Genomic DNA, 19,604 nt, shown 5'->3' with positions numbered 1-19,604 from the left:
GACGTCAAGCGGCAGAGCTGTAATGATCTTGTTAGACACTGCAAGATTCAGACATCAAATCCAGAGTTTCAGGACACGAGCTGTGACGGAAGGGAGCCAAGCTATCACTGTTGAATGCTGTACTATGTCACTCCTTCGAGTGCCACTAATCGCATTGACCCAATTACGTATATGCATCACCGATAGCACCGACCAACCAGATTCCGCAAGTGTACGCATCATCCAAGTCAGACGTTTCAAGCAAGATCTCAGGCCGTTTCACAATTCGTACCAAACAGTACGTATGTTAATAGAAGACAGCAACGTACTTCCGAACCAAGGCGAGACTTGCTGCATCCGGTTGTCGTTGGTCAGAGTACATACCCAAAGTGGATAATTGCGATTAGATCTGTTTGTGTGTGCAGATCTTTGCATGTTCACCCGTGTGCATGATAGCACTGCAGATACAACATGCTGATCATTCAACGAAAGAATGGTGCCGCGCATTTTCACTATTCATGGCTCAATTTTCATAAGAACACCGGAATCATCATGCTTTAATTGGTGGGACTTCTACTTATGCATCGCCTTGCCTAAATTCTTCTGTCCAGCCTCGTCCGTCATCATGATCCTGTACGATAAGTACGCGTCCAGGCTTAGCCTTAACCTTGTGGGCTTCTTGGACGGTAGAAGCACCGAAATGTACCGTGTATTGTGAAAATTAGAAGAGTGGATGAGAATTCAGGGTAGGCCATGACAAAATCCCAAAGCAGGGCATCACAGGAGAGACAGTTGAGGCAGGGTAAAAAGAGAAACAAAAGAGAGAGAGGGAGCGCGTTCCCACTGAGATTCTTTCCGTTGATTTACTCCGCCCCGCCACACTCACAATTGGTAGCTTGATTACACTACAACTCCGATTTCTAATCCTGATTACGATCCCTCTTGTATTAGACTTTGTGTTTTGTATTACACCTGTGATTTGCTTCTGATACCGACTGCCCGGGCGCGACACTGCAGGAGTAACATCCCAACAGACGAGACATCCATCCTATTCATATCCTACACTAATTTATACCACCATACTTATTTCACCTCTTCATATTCCATCTAATTCCTTTCTGTCGCTCCATCATCATCATCATCGTCACCATCTGCTATTCGCCATTGAACGAGGAGTGAGATATTCAACACGGAAAGGGAGAAAGAAAGATTCAACTCGCTCGAAGCGCGTTCAGCTTACAATTTTTCAATCGGGATCCTATACCTACCGCTTGGATCGTCCATCACACTCTTCTTTCCATCTTCTCGTCACTGCTACTCATCGAGCCAAGTAGGTTTCAAGCGAGTCCCACAACCACCCCACCCTCCCAAAGGGGAATTCCCCCCCTAAATATCAATTGTAACCGATAATCACGAATTTTCACGACTCGACATACTCCGCTTAGTTCACGCCCATCATGTTCTCTTCATCTTCATCACGACGCTCGTCAATATCACCCCTCCCATTGCTACTCACACTCCTGGCCACCGCATTGTATGTGACCGGTCTGCCGTATAATGAAACGCTGGATCCATGGAATCTGAATAAGAACCAAGGTATATTTGACTTTTCGTATCGATCATGAAGTTAACGTTACTGCTGTGCTAATATCAGGACTGTCTCCTCTCGTTTAGATGCCGGTGACGATGTACTGCAGTATACAACCACTCGATCGAACAAAACATACACACCTTCCCCGGAGAATTGGCGTGTGAGTATCGCCGTTCTACCGATTATTTCATTTGTAGCATACTGATTGCGATTTCGCTATGATCAGTCGTTACCAACATACACGCTTCTTCTTGATAAATGGATTGATGGTGCACCTGATAACAACGATTTCTTCGGCCTCAAGTACGAATATGACATCAAAGAAACTCAATTGAGATCAGGAGGTGATGCTTCAGGGTTAATGGACGATCGTGGTCTAGACTATTTACAGGCAATGGGTTATAAGGCGATCTATATCGCTGGTACCAATTTCCTAAACATGCCTTGGCAAGCGGACGGTGAGCAAATTTACACTCCGTGCATCCCGATCTTCCCAGCAGCAATGGTTGACTTGATAATTGGTAGGTTATTCGGCTATCGATTTCTCCCTATTGGATCCTCATTATGGTACACTCGATGATTGGGTCAAACTCATCGATAAAATGCACGCAAGGGGAATGTACATCATCTTAGATTTCACTGTCGGTACTATGGGTGATTTAGTCGGATTTGAAGGGTGAGTTCGGATCTCAGGACACCCAACACATTTGCTCATCTTCCTCCTTAGTTACCTCAACGTGTCGACGCCCTTCTCGCTTGATGAGCACAAGGCTCAATGGAAGTTGCCGGATTACGCTCCATGGGGCTTCCAAGAATACCCCGATTTCAAGTTCACCAACAACTACAACGATTCATGTACATACCCCACTTTCTATGAAGACGATGGCTCCATCTATGACCCTGGAAAAACTGGTTGTTACGACAGTGACTTTGATCAATACGGAGATATGGAAGCTTTCGGTGTGTTGTGAGTGCGATTGCGACGTTTTTCATCATTTTGCTCCAGCTCACTCTTCCCCTCAGCCCTGATTGGCAACGACAACTTGCAAAGTTCGCTTCCGTACAAGATCGACTTCGAGAATGGCGTCCTCAAACCATGGACAAGATCAAGGTTTTCAGTTGTCTGACCATTCAAGCCCTTGATGTGGACGGTATTCGTATCGACAAAGCCACTCAGGTCACCGTAGACGCTCTTGCTTCTTGGTCAAACCACACGAAAGAGTGTGCTGCTGCTGTAGGAAAGAACAATTTCTTCATTCCTGGTGAAATCACCGGTGGTAACTCTTTTGGTGCTGTCTACATCGGTCGAGGAAGAGCAAACAACTTGCCTCCTAACTTCGACTCCGCCGTGAACATGACCCAGGATCAATCGCAATACTTCTTGCGAGATCAGGGTCAAATCGCTATCGATTCGGCCGCTTTCCACTATTCCATCTATCGATCTCTCTGTCGATTCTTGGGAATGGACGGTAACTTGCAAGTAGCCTACGATGTTGATGTCAATTTCGTCACCGCTTGGAACACAATGGTATTATCCAACGAATTCCTCAACTCCCAAACAAACGAATTCGATCCTAGACACATGTACGGAACAGGAAACCAAGATGTTTTCCGATGGCCTGGTCTTACGAATGGTACAGAGAGACAACAACTCGGGCAGTTTGTCAACAACTTGTTGATGCCAGGTATACCTCTCGGTTGGTACGGTGAAGAACAAGGGTTCTACCTGCTCGATAACTCTGCTGCCAACTATCTGTATGGTCGTCAATCGATGGTGTCCAATCAAGCTTGGAAGCGTCACGGTTGTTACAAGCTCGGTTCCACTCAGTACTACAATATGCCTTACGATAAAGTCTTGACTGGTTGTGAAGACGATTGGAACTCCCTCGATCACTTTGACGCCACCGCCGAACCTTTCCGAGGTATCAGGAACATGTTCTGGCTACGTTCCGAATTCCCTTCGTTGCAGGATGGTTTCGGTTTAGTAACTCGAGGAAATTGGACCAACTTCATTCAGCTTCCCGGTTCGAATCAGACGCAGACTGAGCTCGGTATGTGGACTGTCACCCGTGCACCTTTGGCCGAACAAGAAGGGCATGGCGCATTTGGCACCAATGGTACTCTCGACCAAGCAGTTTGGCTGATCTATACCAACGAAAATTACACCAAGAAATATTCATTCGACTGTAAATCAGACGGCTGGATCTCATCACCTTATCAATCCGGTAACACAGTGAGAAACCTGCTTTATCCATTTGAGACTTATAATCTCCAAGACTCCCTCGATCCTTTCTACGCCAACGACGAGGCTCCTTGGAGAGGTTGTTTGCCAGAAATCACCCTTCAGCCATTCGAATACAAGGCTCTCGTTCCGATCGCTCAATGGAAACAGCCTCCACCGTCGTTGACCAAGTTCTCACCTGGTCACGATTACCGAGCTGCGTCGACCAACGGAGGTAATCTTGACATCAGCATCGAATTTGACACGGAGATGAACTGTGACAGTCTGAGGAACGCTATGTCTTTGACACAATCCATTGGAGGAAATACAGCGACCCCGGGTCTGTCCCAGGGTACTTGTGCTACTATAGCTGATGAGGACCAAGAAGCTCCCTCTCTCGTATCAGTGGCCCCCGGGTCATGGAGATGGACTGGCCAAATCGAGAACGCTGTGGATGGTATATATAAAATCACCGTTGGTAATGTCTCAACTCAAGAGAACGGTCTCTCCACTGGTTCTACTGCACATTTCCTTGTGCGTGTCGGTAGCACTGAAAACCCTATGGTCTACCCCGAACAGGCTGATTACAGTAGTACCCTCTTCTCTGTCTCTGGAGACACCTACTCTCTGAACCACTCTGCTCCCGGTGCAGACAAATTCCGATATTCCGCCGATTTCGGACAAACTTGGTCTGCATGGCAAGACTACGAGACTACCAGTACCCTCAATGCCACCATGTTCACTAGTAAAGACATTTGGTGGGATGGTGATCACGTTATTGTGCAATACTACAGTTCTTTCGCCGGTTCTTCCAATCATCAAGTGCATGCCGATGCTAATTGGAAGGAGAATTACCGAAGATATTACCCTCAAATCCTGGCAAGAGGTTCTTTCAATACTTGGGGTTATGATCTCGGTGCTTCCGCTCATCTCACACTTCAAAGTGATCACACTTGGCGGATGCCTATGATGGCTGCTTGGCCATCATACATTCAACTCAACATCTGGTCCTACGATGATTACTTCTACGGTGACGTCGACGGCGATGGTGTTATCGATCGATTCCCTCCCAATTCGCAAACCGCCAACTACCTCAACATGTCCGTCCCTCCTGCACCTCATCTCGCTTGGAATCTCTTCGTTAACGACAAGACTGGTGAATGGAGTACCGAACCTATCGGTACTGAGACCGTCACAACTGTGGCTTTCGCCCTCCTTCTCATTATTCCAGCGGTCACTGCTTTCGGTGCTGCTCTTGCTTTCAGATACTCTTTCTACTCTATCAAGGTTAACAAGTGGGGTCTCAAACCGAACAAAGGCGCTAAAGAGACCTCGTACTTCCCTATCGTCGGTGGCCACGGTGAAAAGAAAGGGGATCTCAACGAGAAAGGCGGTATCGTGGCTCTCAACGAGAAGAGCTCCAAGGCTCCTCACAAGATTATCGGTTGGCCAGAAGACCAAAACAAACGACGAAAAGTGCTCATCGCCACTCTGGAATACGAAATTATCGATTGGAAACTCAAGGTCAAAATTGGTGGTCTTGGTGTGATGTCCACTCTCATGGGTAAAGCCATGAGTGATGTCGATTTGATCTGGGTTGTACCTAAAGTTCAAGACCTCGAATATCCTCAAGGAGAATACGCTGAACCTATCGAAGTCATCATCTTTGGTGAACCGTACCTTATCGAAGTTGAAACTCACCAACTTGACAACATTACCTACGTTATCCTTGATTCCCCCGTTTTCAGAGCTCAAACTAAAGCTGATCCGTACCCTCAACGAATGGACGACTTGTCTTCCGCTATCTTCTACTCTACCTGGAACCAAGCTATTGCCGAGACCATTCGACGATACCCCATTATCGATATCTACCATATCAACGATTATCACGGTGCTCTGGCTCCTCTCTACTTGCTTCCTAAAATCGTTCCTACCTGTCTGTCATTGCACAACGCCGAATTCCAAGGTTTATGGCCTCTCCGAACTAAAGATGAAATGAAAGAAGTTTGTGCCGCTTTCAACATTCCTAAAGAAGTTTGCAGTAAATACGTCCAATTCGGTAACACCTTCAACTTGCTTCACGCCGCTGCCAGTTTCATCTCTCACCACCAGAAATCGGTCGGTGTAGCTGGTGTATCTGATAAGTATGGTAAACGATCCTGGGCTCGATACCCTGCTCTCTGGACCCTGCGAAACATCGACTCGTTGCCCAACCCCGATCCTACCGATATTGCTGCTCTCGACGAACAACCTCTCGCCGTAGACAAGATCCAGATTGATACCGAAGCTGAATCCAAACGTCCCGAACTCAAGAGACAAGCTCAGGAATGGGCAGGTATCAAGCAAGATCCCAACTCTGATCTATTCGTGTTCGTCGGTCGATGGTCCAAACAAAAGGGTGTCGATCTTATTGCCGATGTCATGCCCAGTTTGCTCGAGAAGAAGCCCAAGATTCAACTAATCTGTGTCGGCCCCGTCATTGATTTATATGGTCGATTTGCTGCTGAAAAACTTGCTCGACTCATGGAGATGTACCCAGATCGAGTCTTCTCCAAACCCGAATTCACCTCGCTTCCTCCATATCTGTTCAGTGGTGCCGATTTCGCTCTTATCCCATCTCGAGATGAGCCCTTCGGTTTGGTAGCTGTCGAGTTCGGTCGAAAAGGTGCTTTGGGTGTCGGTTCACGTCTTGGTGGTCTTGGTCTTATGCCTGGTTGGTGGTTCCCTGTCGAATCTAATGCGACTGCGCATATGCTTTCTCAATTGACCAAGACGATCAAACTCGCTTTGAAGTCAACTGAAGACGAGCGTGCCATTCTCAGAGCTCGATCTGCCGTCCAACGTTTCCCTGTAGTCGAATGGCGGCAACGATTGGAAGACTTCCAAAAGCGAAGTATCTCAACTTCTCGTCAACTTGCCGGTGAACAAGCTTGGGGTTACGATCTTGTCGACGCATCCGTCAACGGTTTCTACGCTCAAGGTGATAATGGCTCTGTAACCTCGCTCGCAAGAGGTGAATGGGGTCGATCGGCCACTCCCGATTCTACCGCTCCCAACTCTCCCATGCCAGGTCACTCTCCTTTGACTGGTGGCGATAACCCAGGTTACTTCGATCCCAACACTCCTATGGCTGGGTCAAACAACGGTTTACTCGGTGCGGGTGGTGCAAACTATCACAAGAGATTTGACAAGAATGCCAACAGACAATCAGCTGAATCATTCTACGATGAAGATCCCAACGCTTCTCCTCTGTACTACGAAGATAAACGAGCGTCTCGAGGTGGCAAACCTAAATTCTACGGTTACGATGACGAAGATGCGCCTTCCTCACAAGGCAGTTCAGATCACGGTGATACTACTGTGGTCGGCTCTGCTACATCTGCACGAGGTGGTCAATCTGCTGCTCAATCTTACGACAATTTCTTGGCTGCTGCGAACAAACAATTTGCCCGGAACAACGGTGGCAGAAACGCTCCTGATCCATACTTCGATAATCGACAGTCCATGGACGCTGGTACACCTTCACGACCGTTCACAGTCCACTCTCGTGTATCCTCTTTTGATTCTATCTCTTCCATTGTCGATGAGAAGGGTTCTTCACCACTCAACAAGGCTATGGAGACTTTCACTGACTCAGATGGTGAAGTCGCTCAAAGTTTCGTACAGAAACTAAGAGATTTATCTGCCGATAACTCCAAGGGTGATTTGTGTATTGAGAAATTCCTGATCAAGAGTGAAAAGGCTTTCTTCGATGAAATCAAGAAGGAAAAGATATCTGGTAAGTGGGATTCTCTGCCACGTATAACACCTGTCAACTGACACATCGTTTCACTCGCTTAGCTATGTCATTGCGATCTTCAAGAGACTCATTCATCCAATCGAGAGCACCAAGTATGATCGATGGATTCAGACCTGAGTGTAAGTTGAACTTGTAATTTTAGATGAAGTTTAGGCTTGACTCCCTGACGCTTTTAGATAATCGTCGTGATTCCTCAATAGCCCCATACTCGAACTCTGGACATGGCCATGACGATCACATGGATCACTATGGTGGAAATGGTGGAGACATGTACGATGATCCTGGACCTTCCGATGCTCACATGACCAGACTTCAAATCTTTATGGGTAGACAAATCGCTGGATGGCCATTGTATTCTATCATCATCTCCCTTGGTCAATTGTTATCTGCTGTGAGTGGTTTCGCGTCCCATTCGATGATTGGAACAGGGCTGATAATGATCACGTCCAATTAGACATCCTTCCAGTTGAGTTTACTTGGTGGATCCAACGTACAGAAAGCAGTCGACTTGTACATCATCTGTTCAATCTTCGTGGTCTCTACTTTGGCTTGGTACACTCTGTTCAGGATGAAGCCATCGGTCTGGTGTTTGAGTCTTCCTTGGGCAACGTGAGTCCACGGGTTCTCTCATACTGACATTCGAGAAGTCTCGTTGACATCCCTTATAGCTTCGCTGTCGCCTTCTTCCTCATCGGTCTTCCATCCCTCCACGGTGCTCTACTCGGCCCTCGAATCACTATAACCCGAGTCGCCACATGGTTCTACGCTATCGCATCTTCAGCAGGTTTCCTCTTCTTCGGTCTTAACTTCGGTGAAGAGGCTGGTGCAGCTACAGAAGTCTGGGTTACTCGAGCCTGTATTGTCCAAGGTTTACAGCAAATCTGGGTCTCCGCATTATGGTACTGGGGTTACACACTTAACGGTACCGATCCTACCGAATACGTCCCTTCTCGAATCATCCTTTACATCACTTGGCCTCTCGCTGTGATCTCTGCCATCTTCGCCTACCTCATGTGGGCGGGTATGCCAGAATATTACAGACAGATCCCACCCTATGTGCCCAACTTCTTCAAGACTCTGTTCCGAAGGAAACTGGTCATTTGGTTCTTGGTCTCGGAGATTTTGAGGAATTACTGGTTATCTGGACCATACGGTAGAAACTGGCAATACCTCTGGAACGCTTCGGATGTCGCTCGATGGGCTGTGGTCATCATGATCGTCATTTTCTTCATCGGTATCTGGGGTTTGTTCATGGGTATTCTCATTAGTAAGTGATTTTCCCTTCTTCACTCAGCTTAACATCTTGCTGATGAACATCATGATTTTGTTTTGGTAGAATACTCCAAAGTCCATTCATGGCTCTTACCTGTCTTTGCGATCGGTCTGGGATGCCCAAGATGGTGTCAAATGTGGTGGGGTACATCTGGTATGGGTCTCTATGTCCCATGGGGTGGTGTAGCTGGACCATACATCGGTACCTGCCTCTGGCTGTGGTTGGGTGTTTTAGATGCGATCCAAGGTGTAGGTCTCGGTATGATCTTACTTCAGACTTTGTCGAGATTGCACGTCTGTGCGACTCTTGCCGGTGCTCAATTATTAGGTTCTTGCATTGTCATGCTTGCTAGGTGAGTATCTGAACTATAAAAGGCGAGTGATCAAACGCTGATTTTGCTTGTTTGATGTGTTGTAGAGGAACTGCACCTGACAAGGTCGGTCCAGGAAACGTTTTCCCCAATTTGGCCATCTGGGACATCAGTACAGGACAGAATAACCCATTCGTACATTGGGAATTCTGGTTGTGTCTCGTTTGTCAGATCGTCATTGTCATAGGGTACGCGTTCTTCTTCAGAAGAGAACAGTTGAGTAAACCTTAGAAGAGGGAGGAAGAGAACAAGATCAATTATCATTCATACCCCCTCAAAACTCCCGCAATTCATCAAACACAGTTCACGAAACGAAAGAAAGAAAACACTATCAAACGCAATCAATGGATCCACGGACAATTTCCTTTTTTCATATTACACATTTGTTTTACCGCCTTTCCGCCTTTACAACTTCTAAACTTTCATATATGGTCAAGCCAAGTCAAGTCAATTCTCAAATGGATATTTTCATGTACTGGATGAAACTGATTGATATATGAAGAAAGACGTGAAAATCTCCTTTTCCCCCCTTTATCATTTTTTTTTTGTTTTAACGTAGATTAAGATTCAGATTATGATATCTCCTTATATATACACCAATTTGTTAGGTTAGGTAGGATACGAATGGATGACAATGCATTTTTATGGATATGGTATATGGACATTAAATTGTTGATTGAAAATTTGGATGATACATTTGATACGTTATTCTTACAACGATTTCGAAGTTGACTCTCTAATGATCATCCTCTTCTTCACCTGGACACCCACCTGGTGCATCCATCTCCTCGAACGAACTGTATTTGTATGAACACCAAAAGCAGAATATGTGTTCGGTACGGAGTTGATCGACCACGAATTGGAGGTAGGTCGATGGCTGGAGTATGATAATATCAGCTGATGGTTATCTCAGACAAAAGATAAGGTAGATTTTTGGGATCGCAATTGACTGTTTGACAGTAATTTCTTTGGAAGACACCTTATCACTCACATCCATACTCAATACTCTCTTTGCTCCATTCACATGTTCTTCCCAACTGACACCCTTATACTCATCCTCGTTCTCATTCAACTTCTGAGTGGGCAATTTCTTGCCTCGTTCCTGTCCTGGTTCGGAATCATCCATTACTCCGAATCTTATCACACCTTCGTCATCCTCATCATCATCATCTGATTTCAAGGTCGATAACATATCCTTCCTCATTTGATCTCTTAACTTCTCGGCTGCACTGAGATTACTCTCTTTCTCGTAGCCCTCTACACCGCCCCGATTGGGCGGAGGCGAAGGAGATGGTGAGAATACTTGAGAAGGATAGATAAGTTTGAGTAGGGGTCGGGGGACCGTGGTGAGTGGTGAGAAAGGGAGGATGTGGAGGGGGTGGAACTGTGATCGATACAAGTCAGCCTGACTGTCACTCGAAGTGCTTCTCTCTTGGTACATAGATATGATGGTGGGGACCGATGACTTCTTGGTCAAATGGAATCCGTTTCATCTTCTCTTTGTGTCTTAAATATCCATTTTTTCAATTGTAATATGCCATCATTGATGATCCAAGAATTTGGATGTATAACTCACCTTGACACCCTTCTCTATATCAAAATCCCTCAATTTTTCTCTCGCCGCCCTCCCTTTCCTTTCCCTCTCTTTCTCTCCATACTCTGCCCTCTGCCTCTCCCTGAACCCTGCCGTTTGGTTATTCAACCTCTCCAATTTCTCAGGATCCAACGCATCTGGATCTCTCCCCGACGTGTTCTTCGATAGAGGAGGCGGAGAAGGTGATCTGGCTGATAAACCCTTACGACCTGACCACATTGATATCCTAATCGGTTCTGTCCTATTCTGCGATATCGATGTTGAACCTATACCTCCTCGTTTGGGTTCATCTTCGTCTTCATCTTCAAGTTCATCTCCACGTAAGAACTTTGGTCTTTTACCCAGTCCCCCGCCTCCTCTACTACCAGTAGTAGAGGAAGAAGGAGGAGGAGGGGATCGTTTTTTACCTAGTGATTCACCAACATTCCAGCCCATGTTCTGCATCAATCCCATTCCTACGTTCTTCGTCTGATCTCCATTCGAATCACGTTCGAACAGACTGGTAGACAGACCTTCCTTTCTCCGCTGTTCTTCCAATTGTTTGAGAGGTAGTTGGTTCTTCGCTTGACCCTTTCTCAACGATTTGAGTTGATCGATATTACGCTTTTCACTATATGATTTCGTATTTTTGGAATTGGTCGAAGAAGAAGAAGGGAGGTCGATAAGGTATTTATCGGACATGAAATCGTCCTCGGAATCTGACATTGTGCAGTGAACGACTCTTTATGGTCGTTTAGCTTCAAGATTGCCTAAATCCACTGGCCGTAAGTGTACTCTCTTGATGGTATTTGATCCTAGGAATGGAGATAGATGAGAGATGAGATGAGATGATGATCATCTCTCCATGGTCCCAAGATATCGAAGGAAAGGATTCAGATTCCGTCGGAAATTTGGCTTGGTTGTTGACAGGACAAATTGACATTTCGATGCATCATTTCGTGTCTCTAAGATATTCATCCTCTCTCTCTGTCTCTGCCAAAAACACCCGATTGTCCCTTACTCACATAGTCATACTCAGAGTGAAAGCCCCACAAGGAGGCTAGAAGACTGTGCATTTACTCAACATGTCCCTCCCACCGCTCAATCTCACACTGTCAACCTCCTCTCCCTCTTTCCACCCGACCATAACGCTACATCTCCAACACCCATCTTCCTCCTCGATACCATCATCATGCAACTTACGGGCGGAATTGTCGCTCAAGCTACCAGACGAGGTGTTTCTAGATCCAGATGAGCTGGAGGATAAATTTGCTGGATCGGCTATATCTTCTTATACTCTACGTAGTACAGAAGGGAAGGGGAGAGTCAAGGTGGATATTGAACGCCCTTCGTTCGAATTGGATCATGAGGATAAGGACTCAGTCATTATAGATCTGGAGATATCGACGCCTCAAGCTTACGCTACAATAGTGCAGGGCAGAGATATGACGCCGGGAGAACTGAAAGAAGTGAACGTGGAAATACCTTTACATGGGAGGTATCTTGCTCCGACTGAAGAAGGAGAAAGGGCTATGCTATTTCCTAAGGAAATGAGGGGAGAATGGAAGTGCAAAATAGGTAAGTATGGTACCGATGTGACTTGCCCAATTCAATATCCAACACACACGATTCAAAGTCACTTTATCATTTTCAATCGCTGATACTGATGTCTCTCAATCAGATCCGTTGACGACCGCTCATCTACCTTTGATATCTCATACCTCGATCTATATAACCTTACCCACTGGTAAACATTCGCATCAACCTTATGTGGAGATCATCACTCCGATAGCGATTTGGTACGGATGGGGTTGGTTGGTATATAAGATATTCAACTTGAGGAGTAGGATATCGTACCGAAAGGCAGATATGGTGAAGGATAAGAAGGATTTATAAGTATCTACATCCACAGGAATTTACGACATTGTAACGATACATCTTGAGAGGTCCAAAGGATTCCATCGAATCATTCATCATATTACATACAAAGATCAACATCCTACAAGAATACAAAACAGACCAAAAATATGTATCATAAGGTAATAATATCCCGAAAAAGAGGATAGATCTATTTGAGATAGGAAGAAGATGATCACCTCCATACAGGTCCAGAGACATTCCTAGGTTTGCTTCTAGAAACAGTCAATCTACCATTCTCAGGCTGTCTTCTCATCACTTTCGTCCTTGATGATCCTAATCCAATTCCGTTCAATCCTGAGTCAATCGGATCGATCGACTTGTAAGCTTGAATTTCATTTTCCATTTTGATGATTTTATCGTTCGATATGTTCAATAAATGTCTCGTCGATGCAAGTTCCTATCGAACCCTGTAAGACACACTGTACCTCAGTGAATGGTCGTCCGGCTCACCTGCTTGATCATGACCATCTCCCTCCTCACTCCCTCTACATAATTGATCTTTTGACCTTCATTATTATGTCCTACCAATTCTGCATTCTCCAATTCCAATCTCTCAGCTTCATCCACAGCTGCTTGTTCACGCGATTCGAGTATTTCATACTGCTCTTTTAGGTCGTGATAGAGTTCTTCGTATTTGGAAGACTCGTAGTAAGCTTCTTGTAGACTGTATCAATGTGGAGAAGTATCAGTCAGGTATCAGCTCCACCGCAAGAGATGTTTGAATTTTACACAAATGGGCGACAAAAAGCTGAAAAATTGTAAAAAAAGTTGGACCACTCACTGCTTAACTTCCTCGTCCAAGGCTTCTTCAGCCATCTTGGACCTCATAACCACTTCATTGGCCCTCTTCAAAGCCTCTCTATCGTCCCTTGAACGCTTTTTTGACTTATCCATCTCTTCATGGGCGATCTTGACCTCTTCTTTCAATCGTATTACCTCATCTCGAACGGTACTGAGATCTAGCTGGAGATTGGCTATCAATCCCGAACAGGGTGTATGGGATTCCTCCAAAGCCTGATGTGACGATTTGAGCTCTGCGAAAGACCTCTGCAAGGCCGTAAGTGTAGTCGAAGAGGAAAAGAGGGATTCCCTTGTCGTTTCGTACTCTTTTAGCAGGTCGGTATGCTCTTGTCGAAGAGAAGTAAGCTGGTTGATGAGGTGAGATGTTGATAAATGATTATGCGTCATTGCCATATCGAGCACGGGAAGGAAAGGTAGTTGATCCAGTGGTATCAAGCTGTCCGAAGGAGAGTACGATTTGATATAGGAAGACATTTCTTCTCGAAGGTTATGTCTATCCTGTAACATATCTTTTACCATCGAGCTTAACAACTTCCGTTCATCTTTCGCAATTTTGACCTGTTCTTGAAGATCTCGTATTATCTCTCTGTTCCTACTCAATTTCCCTTCCAGCCTTTCAGCTTTCTCTTGCCATCTCAAAGCGTTCGTTGAAGTTTCGACCCATTTCCCTTCCAGCTGTTGATACTTCTCTTTCGTCACTGAACCCCGGTATAGCAATCTATAGCTTATACTTGTAGCTTCCAAGAGGCTCTGCAACCTATCATTCTCTTCTCTGACCTCATCAAACTCTTTCACTTCTTCTCTCAGACTTGTTACCACTTGTTGTGACTCTTGATTACTCTTTCTCAACTCTTCTTCCCTTTTAACCACTTTCTGCTCTCTCTGTTTTCCCCTCGTTACAGTCGATTTGAGGATTTCAAATTCACCCTCTAACCTCGATACGTGTCTTTCTAATCTGTGGTTTTCAATCTTCCATTCTGTCTTCTCATTCTCATACTCCCGTATTTCCTTTCGGTTGGTATTCAACTTCGAATCCTGGTCGCCCGAGGCTTGTTTGAGGGATTCAACGTGCTGGGTGAGTTGTCTGTGTTCTATCTCCAAGCCGGAGTATTGATCTTTCAGAATCTTGAGCTCCTCAGTCCGTCTTGATAGTGTGTGCTGTAATGATTGGTTTTCTGCTTGAAGTGATGAGATCTGCTTCTGCGACTGTCATCGACAAAGAAAACCCAACAGTTAGATACTCTAGCAATCTTCTGAATATATATAGAGATCAGTATGCAGGACTGACCTTGTCTTTAGACATATGATGTGTCTCAACAAGATTCCTCAATTTCCTCTCCAACTCTGCGTTCGGACTCAGTCCATTGGCTTGTCTGCTCTCTAGCGATTTGATCATTTCGTCCCTTCGCGATATCTTCGCTTTGGCTTTTTCTAACTGAAAAATCGAAGTATATCAGTTATGACTGTCTGATATTGTCCCGCTAACCAGCTTACATCTTTCTTCAGACTCTCTACCTCTTTCTTGGATATCTCCACATCCCTCTTCCACCCTTCAGCTGAACCTTCAGCTTCAGCCCTTTTCCTCCTCTCCTCATGTACTTCGGATCTCGCTTTCTTCAGTTGGTATACTGCATCATTGTGTTTTGGGACTTGAGACTGGACGTTGAGAGCATCTGAGGGACCTAATGGCTGACGATGTGCTGTGGCCATGTTGACCAGGCTTTGGTGGTACAGCGTATGAATGTTCTGAACTGGCGTATGCGGATGGATGATGTTTGTTTACATCCGGTGGTTTTCTCATTCCAACCTGGGGAAGATGGAAGATCAGTCGCGATGTCATGAGGCGAGCGTGGGAAAGGTAAGGTCTAATCCGGGAAATTTGCTTCCGTCCCTCTGTCCGCTTGGAAAAGTTCAAAAAGTTGCAATTCAAGTGTTTTCGCTGTTCTAACCATATATCCCAGGTCCACCATCCATCCGAATTGATCCAATTCGTCACCAGGTCGCTCCTCAAACTCCAAAACCGACCGGCGGGAATCAGAGATCAAGATGAAGTCGAATTTCGTGTTTCAGAATCTGTGTGGGACGGTATACAGACAGGGCAACGTGATCTTTACACCTGATGGTAATTCAGTGTTGAGTCCCGTGGGTAATAGAGTATCGGTATTTGATTTGGTCAAGTGAGTGTGATACAAGTTCATGATTTTCAGTACTACTACCATGGCTCATGGTACTTATTTGTATTCCTCACGATGGCTGACTCGTGTCCTGTCTTGTAATTCTTAGCAACAAATCAAGGACATTACCATTTGAGAATCGAAAGAACATATCGTCCATCGCTTTGTCGCCTGATGGGAATGTACTCATGTCTATAGATGAAGGTGGGCTCGGGACTATCCCTACCAATCCTTTCATAATGCACAGGGAATTAAAGCTGATGCCACGTGAACGATATGATGACAGATGGTCGAGCATTGTTGGTACATTTTCGAAAAGGGACCGTCATCCATCATTTCTCTTTCAAAACCAAGGTCAACCACGTATCGTTCGCCCCCGATGGGAAGTACATAGCTATCACCCACGGACATAAGATACAAGTCTGGAAAACACCTAGTCACCTTGTTAGGGAATTTGCTCCGTTCGAATTGCATAGGGAATATACGGGTCATCATGATGAGGTGGTATATGTTTGTTGGAGCAAGACGTCTAGGTGGGTATATCTTTGACATAGCAACCCTTCATTTCTCTTCCTGACTACAAGTGGAGTCACCAGTATGCAGGCGCTGATCAGTCCCAAATGACGACCTTTAGATACTTTGTGACGACATCCCGAGATATGACTGCTCGATTGTACACCCTAAACCCATTAGAAGGATTCAAGCCTAAACAATTTGCTGGACACAGAGATGTAGTTATCAGTGCTTTCTTCTCGGAAGACGAAAAGACGGTAAGTCAGCTGTGTTTATAAACGGTGAGGTAACCCAGCTGATCAGTGTCGCAGATCTACACCGTCTCTCGTGATGGAGCTGTGTTCGCTTGGTCCGCAAAACGAGGAGTATCAGCTGAAGATTCAGATGTTGAGATGGATATTTTAGATGCTCCTTCGACTTCAGCATCAGGAGCAAATTTAGCGCTCGAGCACACGGTAGCGTATACTCGATGGGGAATATCCAACCGACATTTCTTCAATCAACCTGGAACCAAGGTCGTATGCGCAACATTCCATCCCAAAACATCCTTACTCATCGTTGGATTCTCTACCGGTGTATTCGGTTTATGGGAAATGCCATCTTTCACTTCCATTCACACTTTGTCAATATCGAACGAGAAAATATCCTCTGTGGCTGTATCAGCCTCAGGTGAATGGTTGGCATTTGGCGCAGCGAAATTAGGCCAATTATTAGTATGGGAATGGCAATCTGAATCATACGTCTTGAAACAACAAGGACATCATTACGATATGAACACTCTGTCGTTCTCGCCCGACGGACAGAATATAGCTACAGGCGGTGAAGATGGTAAAGTGAAAATATGGAATGCTTCGAGTGGTTTTTGCTTTGTCACCTTCCCTGAACATACCGCTTCGGTCTCTTCGGTCGAATTCGCCAAACAAGGACAAGTGCTATTTACAGCTTCGTTAGATGGGACCGTCAGAGCATACGATATGGTCCGTTATAGGAATTTCCGAACGTTCACTTCGCCTACACCTGTTCAATTTTCATCACTGGCTGTCGACCCTTCTGGAGATGTGGTCTGCGCAGGATCTCAAGATTCGTTCGAAATCTATATGTGGTCCGTACAGACTGGAAAGCTACTAGATATATTAACTGGTCATGAAGCGCCGGTATGTGGATTGGCATTCTCACCTACAGGAGATCAACTAGCTTCGGCATCATGGGATCGATCAATTAGGTTATGGTCTGTATTTGGACGATCAAGAGCCACAGAACCTATAACATTATCGAGTGAAGCTACTTCATTAGCATTTAGACCGGATGGAAAAGAAGTTTGCGCGTCAACTTTGGATGGACAATTATCGTTTATAGATGTCGAAGAAGGTCAGATCAAATCTGTCATCGAGGGACGAAAAGATATCTCGGGTGGAAGGAAGATGGACGATCGACTTACAGCTGCTAACAACGCTGCATCGAAATATTTCAATTCTGTCACGTACACTGCGGATGGAACTTGCGTCTTAGCTGGCGGATCATCAAAATATATTATAATATACGATAGACAAGAGGGAGTGATGATCAAGAAATTCCAAATTTCTCAGAATCTTAGTCTTGATGGGACTTTGGAAATGTTGGATTCGAGGAAATTGACTGCTGCCGGACCGATCGATTCGATTGATTTAGATGGCGATAATTCAGATTTGGAAGATCGTCTAGACAAAACCCTGCCTGGAGCAACAAAGGGTGATATGTCCAAAAGGAAATATAGAAGAGAAGTGAAAACGACTTGTTGTAGATTCTCAACTACCGGAAAATCATTTGCGGCATGTTCGACAGAAGGACTGTTAATTTATACTTTGGACGAGTTGAATAATTTTGATCCGTTCGATCTGACGTTGGATCTAACTCCTGAAAATATCCTCAAACAACTTCAACAGGAAGAATGGTTGATTGCCTTGATCATGGCATTGAGATTAAATGAGAATAAGTTGGTTCAAGTGGTATATGAGAAAATTGACTTGAGATCGATACAATTAATTTCAAGGCAATTACCTCAAATTTATATAATACCCTTTTTAAATTTCGTTTCGAAACATTTAGAAAGTTTCCCTCATGTGGAGTACGACTTACTATGGATATCGTCTATTTTGACAGCTCATGGGAAACATATAAAAGAGAATAAAGGTCAATTGGCACCTACGATCAGAGGGTTGATCAGAGGTTTGATGAATTTGGAAGGGAGTGTTGCCAAGTTGTAAGTTCCATTCCCATCTCATTCCGTCAAATCAATCTATCGATTCAACGAGAACGAGGAAATGTTTATTGACTTTTCTTGTTCTGAATGATCGTTGGTGGATGCAGGAGCGATCAAAATACTTTCTCGTTGGATTATATCTTATCTCAAATCGAGAGAAATGAGAAGAAACCTATAGATGAAAACGGGTTGACAGAATTGGGTATAGAGGTCGATATATTATGAGCATGATGCATCTGTGTAGTGGATCGTCATGGTTATTTGTTGTCTGTTTGACCAAATTCTGAGTATACATATGTACGTGTATACATGTATACCACACATATACATGTGGTTGCTTTCGTCCGCGGCTGAATGAGGTACTGCCGCCGTATTCGATTTTTATCATCTGCTTGTCGATCAGATTTATGAATGTGTCTCTTTGGTTCACTGCACATGTGCTGATACAAACGCCACATGAACTGATGTGTGTAACTAACTGGTCAGTCACCACCAAACCCCCATCAGAATCAAAATAAACACCTTTGACCCTGAACACCTAATGAATCCTAATCGAAAACTCTCTTGTGTTCGGTATTGCTTCTCTCAGTACAGCAATATCAACCTCCCTGCTTATGAACAAGTAAGGAAGAATGGGTCCAGACTGGGACTGGGAACTGTCGATCTACTTGCTCATCTTCATATGCCGCATTCTTACCTTTTGGGTGAAATATCGTTACTGTGAATGTCGATCAGGATCCAGGATTCATCCTAAATTACCTCATCTATCTTGTAGGGACATAACTTAGGGATACGGGATTGACAACGGAATCAAATCTTATGGATGCCATCTTTCACCTCTTTTGCGTTTGCATCTGCATTTGCCGATCCCATCCCATCCCATCCCATCCCTTACTGCCAACCCCCCCATAACCCATGACAAACCGAGTTTACTACTCACCATCTGTACAACATCATCAACAGTATCAAGTACATAGCAGCACTTACATACGCACACATCAGATCACCACGTTATACACGCTCTTTTACGAGAACAACCAGTACCGTTATAATCGGAAAGCGACCACGATTGATCAATTGTTTGGGTTACTACCTCAACTCGTTGCCGTTGTATGGGAAAACCAATGACAATCTTTCGCAGACCCACAATA

General features: G+C 44.9%; 5 protein-coding genes across 5 annotated transcripts; 3 read left to right on the top strand and 2 right to left on the bottom strand.

Moving 5' to 3' along the window:
• Positions 1-1,436: 1,436 nt before the first annotated feature.
• On the top strand, positions 1,437-9,464 carry I203_103163 (uncharacterized protein; the record flags this gene model as incomplete). Its single annotated transcript, XM_065517244.1, has 12 exons — positions 1,437-1,575; positions 1,654-1,730; positions 1,797-2,028; positions 2,096-2,246; positions 2,298-2,537; positions 2,594-7,569; positions 7,632-7,709; positions 7,791-7,981; positions 8,045-8,199; positions 8,259-8,857; positions 8,927-9,215; positions 9,281-9,464. 12 exons carry the CDS (start codon positions 1,437-1,439, stop codon positions 9,462-9,464), a joined length of 7,311 nt encoding a protein of 2,436 aa, XP_065374062.1.
• A 505-nt stretch (positions 9,465-9,969) lies between these two features.
• Positions 9,970-11,532, bottom strand: I203_103162 (uncharacterized protein; the record flags this gene model as incomplete). Its single annotated transcript, XM_019150709.1, has 3 exons — positions 9,970-10,110; positions 10,225-10,617; positions 10,810-11,532. The coding sequence occupies 3 exons, from the start codon at positions 11,530-11,532 to the stop codon at positions 9,970-9,972; spliced, it is 1,257 nt and encodes a 418-aa protein (XP_018999936.1).
• Positions 11,533-11,891: 359 nt separating this feature from the next.
• On the top strand, positions 11,892-12,702 carry I203_103161 (uncharacterized protein; the record flags this gene model as incomplete). Its single annotated transcript, XM_019150710.1, has 2 exons — positions 11,892-12,384; positions 12,488-12,702. 2 exons carry the CDS (start codon positions 11,892-11,894, stop codon positions 12,700-12,702), a joined length of 708 nt encoding a protein of 235 aa, XP_018999937.1.
• A 196-nt stretch (positions 12,703-12,898) lies between these two features.
• Positions 12,899-15,237, bottom strand: I203_103160 (uncharacterized protein; the record flags this gene model as incomplete). Its single annotated transcript, XM_019150711.1, has 5 exons — positions 12,899-13,123; positions 13,177-13,390; positions 13,508-14,733; positions 14,816-14,962; positions 15,022-15,237. The coding sequence occupies 5 exons, from the start codon at positions 15,235-15,237 to the stop codon at positions 12,899-12,901; spliced, it is 2,028 nt and encodes a 675-aa protein (XP_018999938.1).
• Positions 15,238-15,573: 336 nt separating this feature from the next.
• Positions 15,574-18,678, top strand: I203_103159 (uncharacterized protein; the record flags this gene model as incomplete). The annotated part of the gene is made up of 6 exons (XM_019150712.2): positions 15,574-15,704; positions 15,811-15,905; positions 15,988-16,234; positions 16,336-16,471; positions 16,526-18,453; positions 18,561-18,678. The coding sequence occupies 6 exons, from the start codon at positions 15,574-15,576 to the stop codon at positions 18,676-18,678; spliced, it is 2,655 nt and encodes an 884-aa protein (XP_018999939.2).
• Positions 18,679-19,604: the final 926 nt, after the last annotated feature.

Source organism: Kwoniella mangroviensis, assembly GCF_000507465.2.
Source record: "Kwoniella mangroviensis CBS 8507 chromosome 1 map unlocalized Ctg01, whole genome shotgun sequence".
Classification (NCBI taxonomy): Eukaryota; Fungi; Basidiomycota; class Tremellomycetes; order Tremellales; family Cryptococcaceae; genus Kwoniella; species Kwoniella mangrovensis.
Note: the sequence above shows the minus strand (reverse complement) of the source record. Positions and strands in the feature narration are given on the sequence as shown.